Consider the following 19,866-nt stretch of genomic DNA (forward strand, 5'->3'; position numbering starts at 1 on the left):
CCCTTCCTCAGAAGGGGAGCTTACTCCTCCTGCCAGGAGCATCGCTCGAGAGGAACCCTTTCTCAAAAGGGGAGCAATCATACCTGACTCAGGAAGCCTGATGACAGATTCTACCCAAACAAAGGGGAATTTGTCCACACGACAGTGGTGCTACTGACGAACCTTGAATTAAGGTGAGCTGCTGTCGTTGAAGAGCTCTGAGAGCACCCTTTCCGCGGAAAGGGGAGCTACTAAAGTTACTTCAAGTTGCTGAGAAGGGAGCTCCTGGATAGTCATGGTGACAGACTCCTAACCCTGAAGGCCAGGGGGGAACGCCCGTCCTGACGAGGGGCGCTCATTGGGGACCCTTTCCTCGGAAAGGGGAGAGCCCAGCTCGTGCGTGAGGCCTGAAGAGTGAGAATCAGCCTGGACAAGAAGGACAGGCCCCTAACCCAGATGAACCGGGAGGAGAACCTGGCTCTGTCAGCGAGAAACAGTACTCTAAATAAACCCCTTCCGCAGAAAGGGGAGTACTACCTCGGTTGAATCGACCCTGCCCTCGGGCTAACAGGGGGATCGACAGACCCCAGTCTAGGTGGACTTATGTTCCTGTCTCAACGGGACATAAATTCCCCGGAGCAGGAACTTATGAGGATAGACTCCTAACCCTGAAGGCCAGGGAGGAACGCCCATCCCGCCAAGGGGGCGCTCGTTAGGGACCCTTCCCTTGGGAAGGGGAGAGCCCAGCTCGAGTGTGAGCCTGAAGAGTGAGAATCAGCCTGGACAAGAGGGACAGGCTCCTAACCCAGATGAACCGGGAAGAAAACCTGGCTTGTCAGCGAGAAGCGGTACTCTGAATAAACCCTTTCCGCGGAAAGGGGAGTACTACTTTAGTTACTGGAGAACTGAGAAATTGCTCCTTGGAGACAAAACTCAGGAGGTGCTGGAAAGAACCTTCGGCTGATAAGATCACTTCACAGGATCTAAAGTCCACAGAGAGAGTCTGGAAGAGGGATTCTCAGAAAAAAAGGCCTGCAAAGGACAAATGTTAAACATGCCAAGGGCAATCCTAAGAAGGAAACTTAGGGAGCTTACCTTGAAGAGGACATAAGTCCTATGTCTAACATATGCTGAGAGGGTGGTTTACCGCACGACCTGTGGCGTGGATAGGACGAACACTGCCGTAACCATAACCCGTAGGATCAGAGGGGGAGCATCCGCCGTGAACTCGTCATGTTTTTCTCTGAGAAGCAAAAACACAACACACAGGCCTGAGACAGTATTACGTTCTTTTTCTTTATTAAAAGAAAAATATGGATCGTACTCACCCATGAGTGACCTGCATTTAACTCAAACTTAAACAAAACCTGTTTAAGGAGTTAAAATCCAGACCATTGGTAATGGAGGTTCTTATGGGACATAAGAACCGCTGCATGCAGGGAGCTCATGTTGTAGGGCTCGGACCTGGGCCTTCATGGAGTGAAGGACTCAAAGGCAGTGATCTACCTAGCCCAAATCACATAAATCCAGAAAGGCCAATGAGCCTGGGAAAAACTAACAGATCAGTGAAAGACCTCCGGTTAGTCCTCCTGAAAACAGCCCAAACCAGCAGAGTGGGCTGTCTATTTAAACCCTAGCAGGGGAGACAGCACCATCTAGGCAAGAGCTTAAAAGAACTACTTTTCTGTTTCCAAACAAAAAGTAATCAGTAAGCCCACACACAGATATCCGCAGATATCTGTATGTGTAGGAAGGACTACCAGAGGTAAAAACTGACTGAAAGCCTCCAGCCCTAAAGTAGGAAGAGTTAACATACAGCTAGCCTCAGACAGCTGTAGTTAATAAGACTGTTCTGCCATGATCTGCATAATCATGGTCGAACTAGTCTAGGAAAATCTCTCCCCTTTATATGTACACATATAAGCATACATAACATACATATGTATATACATATACATGCACACACATATTTTATGGCAGTATATTAACTCCACAATCGCGACGCGCAGCACATATTCGGCTCCCGCGGGAGCTAAACAAACTCCGCCCAGACGCCAAATTCCCTCGGGAATAAAACGAGCAAGGAGCCGCTGGCGACGCCGCGAATGCGTCTGTTAATGCCGCGAGAGGCAAAAACACTCATGCAAAATGAGGAACAGAGAAACTCACCTCCCTCCTTTGCGTACTGCGTTTTCGCGATAAGCCCATTAGTCCCTCGGGAGCTGAACGAGCTGTAATTTACCACACCCACGTAGCAGAGAGTCGTAGCAAGTGGGTATGAGAGCGTGCCTCTCGTTACAAACAAGCAATGAATGCACCGATCGCATTCTACTCTCTCAAGAGGTAATCTTGCTTGCGTTCTCCCCTCACAGCTCGGGCAGTGTGAAAGTGCGGGTATCAGATTACCACACACGTCACGAGCAGGCCTCCGGTGAGAGAATATGCACTCCTAGACAAAGAGAAAGCTGAAGACAGCGAAGAGGGTGTATGTTTACTTCGGCGACTCCTTTATACTGTGTCGCCCGGTAGTGACGCACCAGCAGCGACATGCGCGCCGCGGTGACGTCATACGCTGTCGCCGGCCATTTCATGGAGTTTTTCTATATGCATTCTTCAGACACGAGTCACGCTGCAGCGTTCCCCAATAGCGACCCCTAGGGGACGCGGTGAGAGTTCCCTCGGAAGGGAACAATGTATTTTACATTTAGTGGAAAATATGAATTTTATGCATACAAATCAGGGCTTGACATTAAGCCTTGATGTGTGCCTCATCTCTGCTCCTCTGCTCTGTCTTACTTTAATCAGCATATTTGTGATATTTGCCTTAAAGTGGTTTCTAGGACATGTTTTACCTTTATGAGGGGCAATATTTTCCTAAATATCCTAAATGTTTCTAAATGTGCGTGTCAGCATTTACGTCAAATTCTTACATTTTGTCAATACATTCAGTTAGAATAATTAAATCAGTATCAACAAATTCCACTGCAGAGGACACATTGAAGGTCCATCGAAAGTGCCATTTAGATGTATTTTCCAACACAGTGTTGTATTTTTGTTTTGTGTGAAAATGTGGTAAAAGATGCAATGTTTTAATAGAGCTATGGAAATTATATAAATGAATATATGAATTAATTAATTATATGAATGTACCTCTGAAAGTTCTGACTGTTTTTAGAGAAGATTCAGTGGCATTTTATTTTCATTATTGCTCCCTGTAATACCTGATAGTGTTCTTAATCGCAAAGCTGCTTTATCCACGGAGGTTACTGAAAATAGCTGTAATCCATCTTTTTCCATCTTGTGTCAGAGAATGGATTTACAGCACATTTTAACAATACCATGATAATTAAGGACTCTATAACCGTGATAAGAAATTTTCATATCGTTACATCATATAGTCCCATTAGATTTTCTTGCTTTCATTGATATTCTGATCACATGGTTCATTTAAAAAAAAAAAATGGTTTCTGATATAAAAAGGGGAAATTTTAAAATAGTAGCATTTCATTAGTGGTCCCAATTTGGGGGTTTCACTGGATCTTGATTATAAAACAAATGATTTTCCTTTTCTATTCATTTTGTAGCCATGAAGAGCAGGACCTGCAGCGTGCGATGGAATCTAAGCAACGTAAACTGGCTTCAATGGAAAGCGGTCGAGATAACAGACTTTGTCGTTTTGGTGAGCAGATGCCAGCACTGCTGAGGGCTATAGATGAGGCTGACCGGCGGTGTCAGTTCAAGAGAAAACCTGTTGGACCACTCGGTAAGTATCCTGATGGGCTGTTTCTCTTTCATTTGTTTAAAATTATAGTTAAGAGCTTAAGCCCAGTGTACTTCTGTTTTTAAACATGCAGTCTAATTTTTCTAACTATGCTTACTCGGTACGCTAAGCTTCCACATCCATTTTGCTTGCACAATTAATTAATTTAATTTATTTATTTTTTATTTATTAGTTGATCCACAAGGTAGCAGCACTGTTTTTTGTTTCTAGGATTCTGTATCCGACTGCGGAATCCGGAGCTGGGTCTTGCAGTGGAATGTTGTCTGAAGGCTCTGATGTTAGCTTTCTGTTGCGATAACCACGCTGATGAGAGAGAGTTACAGAGAATCATGAGTCGCCACTTCCAGCAGGGCAGAAGACCTCAGATCATCGTCAGCACATTTACTAACACGGTCTATGACGTCAGGAACGGGTAACTAGAGATCACCTCAAGTGACCTGATATCTCTTTTAGCAATGATTACCACTGTTTTCTGAAATTCTTAATTTTCTGCTTTATTTTAATTTTCTGGTGTCACGGAATTATAGAGCAGGACATATGGGTTTTCGAAAAATATATTTTTTGCCGTTTGTATACGTAGCTATCCTTCAATGCAAACAGTCTGCAAAGTTGTTAATCAAAGAGTGCATGATAAATTAAAGTAAGAATGAGTCAACTCTGAGCCGCCTTAACAAGTCGTCATATTTTCGAATCTTCTGCCTGTTAACGATATACATCACTAGGTAACATAGCTTAATAGAAAAAAAGATTAATATGTAATGTGTGCATTTTTAATTGAGTTCTCAAAATATCAAGGTTTTTGTGCTTATATGTGATGTATACCTAGTGCAGCTTTATTGGTAAAGCACAGTATTAATGTCTTACTAAAATAGTTCTGATAATTTGCTGTGAAACATCCAAAGTTACGTATGTAACCCTGGTTCCCTGAGGAAACGAGACAATGCATCCCAAAAATAATATGGGAGCTCCTGCAGCGAGACTACGCTCGGAATCACATGTGTAATCAATCCAATGGAAGGGCGAGACGTCATGGGTGGATTACGTTATGGGGCGGATTATGTAAGCGACCAGGAAGCTTAAAAGCATGTGCGATCCAAGCAGCATCAGCTCCAAAAGTGAAGAGAATGTTCGCAGGGATGCCGGAAATATGGCTCGAGATGCAGCGTCTCATTCCCTCAGGGAACCAGGGTTACATACGGAACCTGGGACCTTCTCTTCCGGGAACTCAAGCTGCGTCCGAAAACGCTATGAGAATAAGATGCCCATGCCAACAGACTTAGTGTGGAAGAGCACAGCTAGGGCAGAAGAACAGAGGAGCCATAAGCGGCTCAAAGATCCAGGTCATAGAATCTGACAAAGATGAGTGGCGTAAACCACCCAGCAGCATTGCAGATGTCCTGGATAGGGACACCTGCCAAAAGGGCCTTGAAGGCCGCCACACCTCTAGTTGAATGAGCCTTGACCCCCAGAGGCGAGGACAGGTCAGAGGACACATATGCAATAGTGATAACATCTACAATCCATCTACTGATGGTCTGTTTAGAGGCAGGAAAACCTCTCTTAAGAGGACCATAACACACAAACAGGTACACTGGACACATACAATTAAGCTTCTCCTGGTCAGGCTCCCTGAAGGGAGGAGGGCAGAAAGCCTGGAGTTCGATGGGCTGTGGTGCAGCAGGAGGGACCTTAGGGTAGGGATGTCCCGATCCGATCACGTGATCAGAAATCGGGCCCGATCACGTGGTTTCAGACTCGATCAGAATCGGACATTACCTCTCGATCAGGACTCAGATATACTGTATATGTATATTCTCATTATTTTTTAACACATAGATCTATAGTTATGCGGTGACACAGAGTAGCTACTCCACACAGAAACACAGCAAACACTGTGAGACTTTTGTGTTTACATTAGGGATGCACCGAATATTAGGCCACCGAAAATTTTCAGCCGAAAATGGCCCAAAAGTGCATTTTCGGTTTTCGGACGAAAGATTTTTATCACCGAAACAACACGGCTGAAACAGTATGTTGACACAAACAGAAACCGCAGCCTGCACGTGCTTGTCTGAAGAGACACGTCTGCGGTGTGGACGTATTTCACTATATCTGAGAAAGCCCCACGGATAGCGATTGGCAAAACATGTAATGCCGAAATTTCAAGAGGGGTGTGTCTGCAGTCGTGAGGTGCAGTGATGAGAGCAGAGATCGGCGCATTGCGCGCAGGCAGATGTAGCTTTCAGGGAGTGAAAAACAATGGCTTTACGTTGGTGTTACGTCGCAATATTTTAAAAATATGTCTTTTCAATATACTGTATTTTTATTAGGGGTGGGCATAGATTAATTTTTTTAATCTAGATTAATCTAGATTAAATCTTGGAATTAATCTAGATTAATCTAGATTAAAATGGCTCATTTGAATTCTGCTGAAGGCATTCAGAATATGTGTGCTAACCAAATAATGACGTAAAGTCTTTGAGAATGGATCATAAAGCTCATAAAGCTGTTCTATAATTTGTTGATGAAAATAAATTATGTTCAATTAGATGTACTTGTGTTTACTAACTAACTAACACTGAAATTATTTTTTCTCCCTATTAGATTGTGTTTTTTTAACGTCAACACCTACCCAGCCCATTACATGTTACACCGTACTTTTATTTTGACAGGTTGCCGTGAAGTTTCTGTGTCATACAGTATGATATGATGCTAGTTTTCTTAAATGAAACGGTAAAAGTGACACTCACAGCAGTTTGGGAGATTGAGTTTATCTGTTCATGTGAGATGAAAATGCCAAAAATTACCGGGAGCGTCACGTGTGTTTCAGTATGCGTGTAGTAAAAGCTCGTCTCCATCATTCATACATACAGCTAGGCAAACGGAACATATCGGATTCATATTACAACGGTCTTTTTGCATTTCAGTTTTCACATACACTAGTCCATATCGCGATTTGAATTAAGTGACTGACCAACATTTGATTTATGAATCCAAAAAACGACGAATTTACGTGGCATTTCGCTATAGTAGATTCGGTTTTTATGAATGGAGGACGACGCGATCCCGTCTGTGTTTTGGCGGAGGAGACTTAAACGCGGCGACCATATTCTACAGTCTTCGGTATACATCCGCGTTAAACTATCAAGGTGAAAGTCATCATAGCTTGCGTAGTTTAGACCCAGCTCCCAACCCAAATTTGAGAATAGATTAACGGCGATATTTTTTTTATCGCGCGATAAGAGTTTCACGTTAACGCAGCACGTTAACGCCGATAACGGCCCACCACTAATTTTTATACATATTTATGTTTTAAACCATGGAGGTGAGCCAATGGATATCACACAAGCAACGTGAAAACTGCTCAATATGTTAAAGTGAAAGTAAAACTGACAGTGCTTTCGGCATCTGATGTGCATTCTCTCAGAGACAGTGAGAGACGATTATACTTCATATGCTGATATTAATTTAGTCCCCTAATATTTTTCTTGTGCCCCCAACATGGTGGGAAAAAATAAAAAGAAACTAATTTTATGTAAGGTTTGTTTTTGAAAGTCTTAAATAAAGTTCTTAATTGTCATTGATGACTGCAGTGTTATTAGGGGTTAAGAATATCTTAATTATGATTTCAGGTGGTCTTAAATGTGGGGACTAAAGACAAGAATTGCGATGAAACTTCAAAAGGCTATCCATTGAATAAATATGAGCGCTGCACCTTTCAAAGTAATTTGCTGCGCTGCTTTGTGTACCATTCTGATAGTGCCTCCTGCTGGAAGAGAAACACCTAGACTTGTAAATGTGAACAGATGGATCCACAAGATAATTTAAACAGTGACTACGTTTACATGGACACCAGTAATCTAATTAATGACCTTATTCTGAATAAGACAATAATATGATTAAGCTGTTTACATGAGTTGCTTTTAGAATATTACTTTCATGTTCCCGTTTTACATGTTATAGTACATAGATCGATTAATGACACACATCATTACGTCCACACGCGACGCTATCTGTTCATCTTCGTTATAGACTTTTGGATGTTTGGGTTTTAATTTTACAAAAGCTTGAAGTGGCACTGGACATATGCAACAAATATTTTAGAATGTGTGAGTTAAAATTTGCCGTGGTCGCATTTGTGCGAGTGCGTGCTGTGCTGCTCCAAAGCGTCTGATCCATACAGCCAGCGTTTCAGAGCCAGTCAGTTTTTAGGACGACAAAAAAAAAAAAAAAATACCCACACGCAAGCACAGTCACCGAAAGCCAGTTTAGTTTTACTTTTTTTGTTTGTTTTCATTTTGAAAACCGTTATCTTTGCCGTTTACCTCACATTACGCTTTGGAGGCTTTCTTTTATTATTTTTTTTATTAATTATTTTGATTGCTCAGTGTTTGCGCGCCCTGTAATAAATTGTTTAATCGGCATATAACAGCATGTGATGGAGTCCATGCCTCTTATTAGTTTTTGTTAATAAATGCTATATAAGCTAGTTTTAATTTATTTTTGTTATGCTGTTTAATTAAAAATAACAAATCCATCTTTTAAGAATTTGTTTTAATCTTAAAATTGATAGGTGTAGCCTTATATATGCAAGCAAAACCAAGATCATGAATTCGATAGTAAAAGTAAAAAGCATCCTAAGACATTCAAATAGCGGAAATCCCGTTCACAAAATTAAAATAAATAGGCTACTTACAAATAATACTAATGAAAAAGGGGGTTGAATGTTAAAAACGTTTCCATAAAACAAAAAATTATGATAACAAACTAGGCTATTTATCAGCAATGAGCATTGATTAAGCCCATGTTGTAGCAAAAAATAAATAAATAAAAATGAAACCAAAGCGCAACCAACTGAGAGCGTTATGCCGCGTTCCAGACAACCCGTTACCCGTGTTTTTCCAAACTTCTACCCGTGAAAGTGCACTGGAACGGCACTCAAACCCGTGAATTCCCACCCGTGAACTCGTACTAGATCGACGACGTACTCCCAGTTCCGAGTTCTGACGTGACATAGCCCGAGAAACAACAATAAAGCCTCTAGGAGTGCGGTGTTTAGTGGCACACGGTAGAAAAATTGAGTTTAGGACAATATAACGTTGCAATCAAATTATTAATACTATAAAAATAATAAATGCTTGGCGTGACTTGCCTGGAACGCTACAAAGTCCTGAGTCGTGGTTTGAACACGTGATTTACGAGCTCAAAAACCTGCCTGGAATGCAGCATTAGTGTGTATCCTGTCACAAAATGTGGCGAAAAGTCCTACAAGGGGAATAGTCTGATTAAGGTGTGTACATGTCTTCCATAATGCGACTAAAATAGGAATACTCCACCTGTCTTAATTCGATTTGTGTTTACTCCGATTATGACTTTAGTCGGATTAAATTAATCAAAAATCTCAGTTTACATGGTTGCTTCTTAATCAGAGTATTGTCTTAATCGCGTTAAAATCGGAATATTGTTGTCCATGTAAACGTACTCAGTTAAACAATTTAAACAAAAGCAGTAAAATATATGTATATGTTATTTAAGTAATATAATACTTGATTGATAATAATTGCTAAAATTAATATAATTAATTTATTCTTTGAAACTTTAATATTAATTTATGCAATTGCAATGCCTTGATTTTAGTAAAATTAGTACACAATCATAGTCATAATGCAATGGTACTAATAATTGGCATAATTCTTTCGGTGTTTTGGTTTTCGGCCATGGTTTCCTCTTTTTCGGTTTTCAGTTTTTCAATTTTCATTTCGGTGCATCCCTAGTTTACATGCCTGCCGGGTATTTTAAGTTGAGATATTTGTTTTTATTAGGGCTGTGCAATAATCGCAATCGCAAAAAAATCGCGATTTAAGCACATGCGATTTCTAAACCGCACAAGGCTGCGATTTTATCTATCCCCCCAACGGCACCCCCGCCCCCCTTGAACGTCAAGTTCATTTTATTTTCGATATAGCGCCACATCACAAATAGAAGTCATTTAAGGTTATCTTTCCTATAGAACAGGTCTATACATAGTTTGTCATGATCAGGGCTGTGGGTTTCCCTCAGCCTCCCGAGGTCGCTGTTCCCCTGGCACTGCACTCCCTTAATCATTCACGTTTGTCTTGTCATTTGCACTGATTACACGCACACCTGTTCACAATCACTTCTGGACTATAACAGATCCCACTATTCACTCTGCATTGATGTCTGCATTGTCTCGTCTCCTGTGTTTATCTGATCTTGGCTTTTGGTTTTGTTATTTAGTCTTCTGTTTGTGCCGTGTTGGCCTTTGGTTTTATTTTGTTTGTTTAATTATATTAAAAGACTGCTCACCTGCATTTGGACCCAGACCTCCTCTGTGAATACGTGACAGAATGCAGACATCACCTATGGGTCCAGCGGGGAGTTTTTTTTTCAAGGGGACGGTGACTGTGCCCGAGTGGGCGGCGGCCATCTGCGCTCGTTGGACGGCGGAGGCGGCAGCGTCCACTGTCTCGGTTCCGGACGAGGCGGTCGTTGAGGCGGCTGTGCCCGAGTGGATGGCGGCCATCTACGCTCGGTGGGCAGTGGAGGACGCTCGTCTGGCGGCGGTTCCCGGGGCGGCGGCAACCGCTATCCCTATCCCTGACGCTGAGGCGGCTGCACGTCCTGTCCCTGACGTTGAGGCGGTTGCGCGTCCTGACGTTGAGGCGGCTGCTCGTCCTGTTCCTGGCGCTGAGGCGGCTGCGCGTCCTGTTCCTGGCGCTGAGGCGGCTGCGCGTCCTGTCCCTGACGCTGAGGCGGCTGCTCGTCCTGTTCCTGATGTTGAGGCGGCTGCGCGTCCTGTTCCTGACGTTCTGGCGGCGGTTCCTGAGGCGGCTGCGCGTCCTGTCCCTGACGTTGAGGCGGCTGCGCGTCCTGTTCCTGACGTTGAGGCGGCTGCTCGTCCTGTTCCTGACGTTGAGGCGGCTGTGCGTCCTGTTCCTGACGTTCTGGCGGCGGTTCCTGAGGCGGCTGCGCGTCCTGTCCCTGACGTTGAGGCGGCTGCGCATCCTGTTCCTGATGTTGAGGCGGCTGCTCGTCCTGTTCCTGGCGCTGAGGCGGCTGCGCGTCCTGTCCTTGACGCTAAGGCGGCTGCGCATTCTATTCCTGGCGCTGATGCGGCTGCGCGTCCTGTTCCTGGCGCTGAGGCGGCTGCGTGTCCTGTCCCTGACGCTGAGGCGGCTGTGCGTCCTGTTCCTGGCGCTGAGGCGGCTGCGCGTTCTGTTCCTGCCGCTGAGACGGCTGCGCGTCCCATTCCTGGCGCTGAGGCGGCTGCTCGTCCTGTTCCTGGCGCTGAGGCGGCTGCGCGTCCTGTCCCTGACGCTGAGGCGGCTGCTCGTCCTGTTCCTGACGTTGAGGCGGCTGCGCGTCCTGTTCCTGACGTTCTGGCGGCGGTTCCTGAGGCGGCTGCGCGTCCTGTCCCTGACGTTGAGGCGGCTGTGCGTCCTGTTCCTGACGTTGAGGCGGCTGCGCGTCCTGTTCCTGACGTTGAGGCGGCTGCGCGTCCTGTTCCTGACGTTCTGGCGGCGGTTCCTGAGGCGGCTGCGCGTCCTGTCCCTGACGTTGAGGCGGCTGCGCGTCCTGTTCCTGATGTTGAGGCGGCTGCTCGTCCTGTTCCTGGCGCTGAGGCGGCTGCGCGTCCTGTCCTTGACGCTAAGGCGGCTGCGCGTTCTATTCCTGGCGCTGATGCGGCTGCGCGTCCTGTTCCTGGCGCTGAGGCGGCTGCGTGTCCTGTCCCTGACGCTGAGGCGGCTGTGCGTCCTGTTCCTGGCGCTGAGGCGGCTGCGCGTCCTGTTCCTGCCGCTGAGACGGCTGCGCGTCCCGTTCCTGGCGCTGAGGCAGCCGCGCGCTTTGTTTCTAGCGCGGAGACGGCTGGGCTTTCTGTTTCTGGCACGACGGTGACTGCAATGCACGGACCTGGCCCGCCATCCCTCCCCCTGAGTTGCCCTCCTCCGTACCTCCTCCCTCCAGACTTTGGGAACGTCGCGAAGCCATTCCGTAGGGAGGGGGTACTGTCATGATCAGGGCTGTGGGTTTCCCTCAGCCTCCCGAGGTCGCTGTTCCCCTGGCACTGCACTCCATTAATCATTCACGTTTGTCTTGTCATTTGCACTGATTACACGCACACCTGTTCACAATCACTTCTGGACTATAACAGATCCCACTATTCACTCTGCATTGATGTCTGCATTGTCTCGTCTCCTGTGTTTATCTGATCTTGGCTTTTGGTTTTGTTATTTAGTCTTCTGTTTGTGCCGTGTTGGCCTTTGGTTTTGTTTTGTTTTGTTTGTTTAATTATATTAAAAGACTACTCACCTGCATTTGGACCCAGACCTCCTCTGTGAATACGTGACATAGTTATTTTATTAAACATACTAAATTGCCTTATGTTATTTATCTTATTTACACTAAGGCATGTCATTTCTGTCCAGTGGCGGACTGGGACTAAAAAACAGCCCTGGACTTTGACTCGGCTCATCCCACAACAACAGATGTGTGTGAAAGCTAATCAGCAACAGACACGGGTCTCAAAATACTTAAATCTTAACCCATGATGTTTTACCTTCCAAATTATAGCAGGTGTCATCCTCTCTATTCTCTACCTGAATAAACATGTGAAAGAATGGATAAAAAAAAAACGGGGTTTATGTATTACGTCATCTATTCCATGCAATCTTAAACTATATTTATTACTAAATCTCTTAATTTATTTGTGCAAAAAATACGACACTGCAAAAACTGTTCATCTAACCAAGTAAAAAAAATCTTTTTGAAAAAAGCTAAAAATTATTTTTGATCTTGTTTTGAGACTTATATACTAAGCAAGAGCAGAAGATGTTATATTATCAATGTTATTTTGAGTATATTTGTCTTATTTTGAGAATTCTTAGCAAGTGTGATTTGTCTTATTACATTGGCAGATTATTTCACTTAATTTAAGAAGCTTTCGACTAACCTAACCCTTAAAATACGTGATTTTAGTCGAAAGCTTCTTAAATTAAGTGAAATAATCTGCCAATGAAACAAGACAAATCACACTTGGTAAGAATTCTAAAAATACTCAATATAAGATTAATAATCTAACACCTTCTGCTCTTGCTTAGTATATAAGTAACAAGGTTAAAAATAATTTTTAGCTGGAAACAAGATTTTTTGACTTGATTAGATGGAGTTTTTGCAGTGTGCACAAAAACGGTTTAATTACTTTTTAAATATTTCTTCTGCCTTCATGTTAATGCAGCGGCATGTTTATATCGTGTTTTATAGCTAATTAGGCCTAACTGTAAAAACTGCAATAGTTTTATTTCATTGGGGTATAGATAAAAATGTAGCAACCTGAAATAACATTTGCTAACGTCAGATTACCTAGGAAATAACCCTAATTATCCTCCTTTCATGTTACTTGCCCTGCACTTGTCTGGGGAACTTCCACCTGTCCCTCATTACTATGTCCCTGTGCTGCTGCGGCCGCAGCCTCCTCCTTCACAGCCGTCTGGCTCTCATCCTCACCTTCTCAGCCCCACCTTTTTCTTTCCTTTTTTCGTAACCCCTGCACAAAGAGTATACTATTTGCCCTGCAGCAGTGTTGGGAAAGTTCTTTTTCTACGTGAACTAGTTCAAAGTTCAGTTCACACATTTTAAAATGAACTAGTTCAGTTCATAGTTCATAATTAAAATTTTTTGAACTAAGTTCGCAGGTTCCAAAATGAACTAGTTCATAGTTCTTTTACTTTTTCAAGTATGTTGCTGCAAGCTGTTACCCTAAGAATACTGGCATTTTCCAGTTGTTGCCCCTCATTCAGTCCACACTCGTATCCAGCTGCAGCTTTCACCCTACAGTATATTCTCAGAAACATGAGGAAGAACGTGCTGCTTGAATAAGCTCTATTTTGTTGGACTGGTTATTTATTATTTTATTTTTATAATATACACCACCATTCAAAAGTTTGGGGTCAGTAAATTTTTATTGTTTCTTTTTTTTTTTTTTAGAAATTAATACTTTTATTTACTAAGGATGTATTAAGTTAATAATTAAAAGTTTATTAAAAGTTAATAATAAATCATTTAGATTGTTAGAAAATATTTATATATTAAATAAACACTGTACTTTTTAAACTTGTTATTGATAAAAGAATCCTGGAAAAAAAATCACAGGTTGCAAAAAAATATTTGGCAGCACAATCGGTTATCTATCTTTGATCATTCTAATAATAAATCAGCATATTAGAAAGATTTCTGAACAATCATGTGACACGTAAGACTGGAGTAACAGCTCATAAACAAAAATCAGCTTTTCATCCCAGGAATAAATTCTATTTTAAAGTATGTTAAAAAAACAACAACAACAACATTATTTTATTTGTAAAAACATGCAATATTACTTTTTTTCTGTATTTTTAATCAAATAAAAACAGCCTTGATGAGCATAAGAAACTTCTTTAAAGACAAGTCTTAAACATTTGAACGCTAGTGTAACATTTTATTACCTGTTTTGCAAGGGAAGTAATAAAATATTATAATATTAGCAAACATTTACTTTCACCCTACAGTATATTCTCAGAAACATGAGGAAGAACGTGCTGCTTGAATGTTTTTTAATGAGGAATTAAGAAAGAAATTAAAAAATTATTTTCGGTGGACATATGACGTTTCATTCATAAAGTAGTACCCGCTACCTTCATCGGATTTTGCCTCCATTCATTCTTCGCAATTTGATGACGCATGCGCGGTGCGACTCTGTGGTGGCTGCTGTTGCCGTCTTTCTCCCTATATAATAAGGCCCGTTTTAGATTGTGTTGTAGCGGTTGTAGCGTAGATATTGTACAGTCCGTGGTTATAGCCGGGATTTTGCCTGGCTCCATGGAAATCTGGCACTCTCTAGAACAAAATTGAACTACGAGAGAACGACGTTCATAAACGCCAGAATGAGCGCGTTCACGTTCACGTTCATCAGGCAGATATACAGCACGTTCAGTTCACGTTCACCCAAATTATGAACGAGTTCATGAACGATCGTTCAATGAACTCGTTCAGGCACAACACTGCCCTGCAGTATCCATTTTTTTTTTCTCCAATCTGCACTTGACGAGTGAGTTTGCGCATCTATCCAATCACATTGTTGCCACCTATCGGTCTTGACATGGAACAACAGTAAATTATAAGCAAGAAAAAAAAAAAAAGAAAAAGAAAAAAAAAACCTGACGGCTGCAGAGAGGCCGACGGCTGTCCTGCTGCAGCGGCCGTTCTGGTATTCTCCAGAACGTCCAGACGGCCAGTCCGCCACTGTTTCTGTCTCTTCATGGTCGCATGATTACAATGTCTCCTCCAAGAAAACACGGACTGGATCGCGGACTCCATTCATAAAAACCTAATCTACTATAGCGCGGAATGCCACGTAATTCTTCGATTTTTGGATTAATAAATCAAAAGTTGGTCTGTCACTTAATTCAAATCGCGATATGGACTAGTGTCTGTGAAAACTGAAATGCAAAAAGACCGTTTTAATATGAATCCTGCATGTTCCGTTTGCTTCTGTTTGTATGAATGATGGAGACGCGTTTTATTTCTTTACTATATGCAGACTGAAGCACACGTGACGCTCCCGCTAATTTTTGGCATTTGCATCTCTCGTGAACAGATAAACTCAATCGCCAAATCGCTGCTGTGAGTTTCACTTTTACCGTTTCATTTGAGAAAACTAGCATCATATACACACAGAAACTTCACGTCAAACTGTCAAAATAAAAGTACGGTTTAACATGTAACAGAACAATATTAGTCCTGTATTACTTTTGTACAGTATGATGTAGGTGTTTATATATTCCTATTTAAATAATTTACATAAAACAATATATATGATAAAAAAAATTACAACAAGATTAACCACTTAATTATTATTTAAACGTTTTAAACTGAATATAATTTTTCTTCCACACATTGATTTTAACAGTAAATTTCTGTTTGTTTGACAAAAATTAAAAGGGTTTATTTTTCATTTGATTAAAAATAAATAAATGTTTATGCTTTTTCATTATCAGAAAAATTAAAACACATAAGAATTTCTAAATTAAAAAAAAAAAAAAAGCAAAAGATTTTAGAACCCTCAAAATGTTAAAATAGAGAGTTTTGGACTTATTTTTCCACTGAAATGAATGTATTCGTTATTGCACAAAGTAGGCTAAAGTACCGGGAAAAAATTAAAATGGATTATTTATTTTATGTTGTCTGTTTTAAAGACAATTTTACTACAGTTTTGTTTATTAAACTTAATACTATGTTATTTCATGGTGAAATGTTTTGTTATCCACTTCTTGTGCACTGAATACATTTAGAATGTATGTATGTAGCTTGTTTGAAAAAAAAAAATCGCAAATAAAATCGCAATCGCAATATTCCTTCAAAAAATCGCAATATGATTATTTTGTCCATAATGCACAGCCCTAGTTTTTATATTAGACTTTTTTTATATTTACTGTTGCACTAAAGTCCAGAAGTGAAGAATTTCTGTAATTTATTACTTGATTGTTCAAGCTACCTCACAGAAGTGCTCTGTTTGTCTGTTTGTTAGTTGTTGAATGTTAAAATAAGGTGAATTAAATAAAAAATAAGGAACATCCTGGATCAGTTTCTTCGCTCTTCTTTTTTCTTTTGTTATGAATTATATAAGTATCGGATCGGGACTCGGTATCGGCAGATACTCAAAATCAAATGACTCGGAGGGCAAAAAAACCTGATCGGGACATCCCTACCTTAGGGACATACCCCGCACAAGGGTAAAGAAACACTAACCATTCTGGGGAAAAGTCGAGGTAAGATGGAGCCACCGTAAGGGCTTGTAGTAGAGGGCTGCATTGGGATTGGGACCCGCCGGGTCCCGCGGGACCCAACGCAAATCTCGCGGGAGCGGGCGGTTTGAACTTTGCTGCGGGCGGGAATGGGCGGCTATAAACAAGCACTGCGGGATCGGGATGCTCAGCGCGCTTTGCGTTAGTGAGGAAAAAAGTCTTGCACTTACTTCGTTTTCAGGATACGGAGGTATTCCAATAAGGTAAAGTGCAACTCCATTCATTGGACAGCTTAACTTGTTTTGCAGGGGGATTTCGAGAGGGGGTTTCGGGAAAACCTGTCCAGTTTTCTTCCGTCCATTTTGGGCTGCCTCGCAGTGCCCTCCCTCTTCCCTCGCCCGATGCAAATCCGTTCTGTACTTCTAACGGCCTGTCTACAGCACAACGCGCTGGGTTAGTCTGTGTGTTGTAATGAGTGGCGCGGCGCTCCCTCCTCTGGCTGCATACGGCGATTACGTGAAAAAAAAGTACTTGAAGTCGGTAGCCTAAGCGTTTTAGATGTCCCCGATAGCCCGGGCTACTATTCCCTACCAGTTTGTCAAAATACATGCAGGCCAGGGAAAGAAACAAACATGAATCTCTTTAATAACAGCAATTCAAATATGTTTTTTTCCCTGCGGGACGGGAGAAGAGGCAAAATCAATGCATTTCTATTATCGTGCGGGAATAAATTCACAGAGTTTTGCGGGTGCGGGCGGGAGTGGACATACATATTGCGGGAGCGGGCGGGAGTGTAACACACACGTTGCGGGAGCGGGCGGTAATGGTCAGAAATTCGGCGGGCGCGGGCGGGAGCGGGATGAAGAAAACAGTCCCGCGCAGGGCTCTAGCTTGTAGGTTCCCAACCCACTTAAGGGAAGTAAGTGCTAGAAGCAGCGTAGTCTTGATGGCAAGCAACTGATCAGAAATGTCCTCTATAGGTTGAAGGGAGGCCTACATAGGCCGTCAAGTACCACAGCGAGGTCCCACATGTGGACCCAGCGTCGGGTAACAAGAGGGGTTCTTGCCCACTGAGATGCCACCAAGAGGGGTGCGGTAGGCCGAAATTGCCGCCACATAAACCTTCAAGGTGGAGTGGGTTAACCTTTTGGAGGAGCAAGCCTGAAAGAACTCCAGCACTGTACCAACCGGGCAGTTAACTGGGTCGAGCTGGCAATCTCCACACCATGAAGTGGAGACTTTTCACTTCATGGTGTGGAGATTGCCAGCTCGACCCAGTTAACTGCCCGGTAACTGCCGAGGTACTTGACGTCTGTTCCATGGCATCCAGTGGAGCTGGATGAGTCAGAGAGTACCAAAGGGGACATTGAGCATTCTCTCTCATCGCAAACAGATCCACCTGAGCTGGACCAAACACTCTCAAATTTGCTTCACTGCCTCAGGGTGAAGCATCCATTTCCGGGCCTCGGCCCCTGCCTCAACATGATGTCTGCTCCCACATTCAAGTGCCCAGGGACATGAGAGGACTTTGCCCTGGGACCACACAAGGATCTGGTGCGCCAGCTTGTACAAGGGGTGCGAACGCAGACCTCCCTGGCAGTTGATGTAATAGACCACCGCTGTGTTGTCGGTGCGAACCAATGCATGGCGATCTCTCTGGTCCCGGAGAAAGAGCTCAGAACTGGAAACATGGCCAGCATATCCAGGCAGCTCCAGGCATGTGCCAAGTGAGATGGCGACCACTCCACCGACTGCGGGCAGTGAGGGATGCATCCGTCACTAGCGTCACACTGGGCTGTGTGACCTTGATCATGCGAAGCGGGTTTCCCCTCGGAGAGAACACCTTGGTCCTGAGCCACCACTGTAGGGACCTCATGTACAGCAGGCCAAAAGGTATCACATTGGACAGAGCTGCCATCAGACCCAGCAGTTTTTGAAACTGTTTTACAGTGAGTGACTGGCCTTCCTTGACTCTTGTGACTGCTGTGAGGCTCGACTCGATTCAAGCAGGTGACATACGTGCCTGCATCGTGGTTGAATCTCACACCATGCCTAGATAAGTGGTTTCTCTGTAATGAAGACAGCACACTCTTCTTGGCGTTCAGTCTTAACCCCAACACTCTCATGTGAGCGAGAACAACATCTCAGTGCCGAGCCGCCAACTTCTCTGAATGAGATAGAATCAACAAATCGTTAATATAGTTTAGTATGCAAATGCCCTGGAGTCACAGCGGAGCCAGAGCTGCATCCACTAGATGGCTAGATGGTGCAAGCAACCTCTTTGGTGGCACGGAGAGCCAAATCAGCGGTACAACGCAGTTTGTTTATGTCAACTTCCTCGCCTTCATCCAACTCCTTAAGCAGGTCGGTCTGGTATGCTTGCAACAGTGGCACAGTATGCAAGCATGCACCAGCCTGAACTGCTGCCATGTACCCCTTGCCCACAAGCACTGAGGTCGTATGCAGCGGCTTGATGGGCAAGATCAGAGCCTTTAAAGACGATGCTGCGCTGGGGCACAGATAACTCGCAATATCATCCGCCCATGAGGTCTCGTCCTTCCATTGGATTGATTACACATGTGATTCAGAGTGTGGTCTCGCTGCAGGCATTCCCATAGCGTTTTCGGACGCAGCTTGAGTTCCCGGAATGGAACCACTATTTCCTAACAATTTGTTGATTTAATGTAGACTGTTTTAATTACTTTGTTTAATAATAAAGAATAGAGTTGTGACTATGAATGACAAAGAACATTGTTTTTGTGAAGTGTTTACAGTTAATCAGCTAAACTTTAGCTGTGGGCACGAGTTGCTTGCATTGTATACACAATATGTATATTCTGAGAAAATTACAATGTTTTCTGACCTTAGATGCATTTAAACCTGTTGTAGTGGACTCTAACAAAATATTAGGACACTTTAAAATACCATATAACCTGCTCTTTAAGAGCTAATAATAAAATGTTCCACAATCCACATTTACCACAGTAGATTTAAAGTTTTGTAAAAAAAAAAAAAAAAAAAAAAGGTTGACCACCGACTTGATTTTTTTTTCTTATTAATGTCACTTAGAAAGTGTCAGCTCATATTTAGCTTCTTGGTTTATAGCCAGGATAAGTTTGTCACTCAAAGCACTAAAGAAAATCTGTATGACTGAAAGGTTGAATTAAATATTTTTGTATTTGTTTTCAGGGCTGTCAATCACCCTGATTATCCAACTGTGCTCCAGGCACTTGATATTGAGAATCCAGTTGTGGCCAACTGCCTGATCGACATGAGGGGAATTGAAACCATTCTGCTCATCAAGGT

General features: G+C 43.0%; 1 protein-coding gene across 1 annotated transcript in view; it reads left to right on the top strand.

The window, feature by feature from the left end:
- Window positions 1-19,866, top strand: part of LOC141344171 (structural maintenance of chromosomes protein 6-like) — a 96,188-nt gene that overhangs the window by 52,317 nt on the left and 24,005 nt on the right. The window contains exons 14-16 of the mRNA XM_073848959.1: window positions 3,564-3,742; window positions 3,971-4,172; window positions 19,750-19,864. Of these exons, the coding sequence (XP_073705060.1) occupies window positions 3,564-3,742; window positions 3,971-4,172; window positions 19,750-19,864 (496 nt within the window). The remainder of the gene's footprint in view (window positions 1-3,563; window positions 3,743-3,970; window positions 4,173-19,749; window positions 19,865-19,866) is intronic.

Source organism: Garra rufa, chromosome 10 (genome assembly GCF_049309525.1).
Source record: "Garra rufa chromosome 10, GarRuf1.0, whole genome shotgun sequence".
Lineage (NCBI taxonomy): Eukaryota > Metazoa > Chordata > Actinopteri > Cypriniformes > Cyprinidae > Garra > Garra rufa.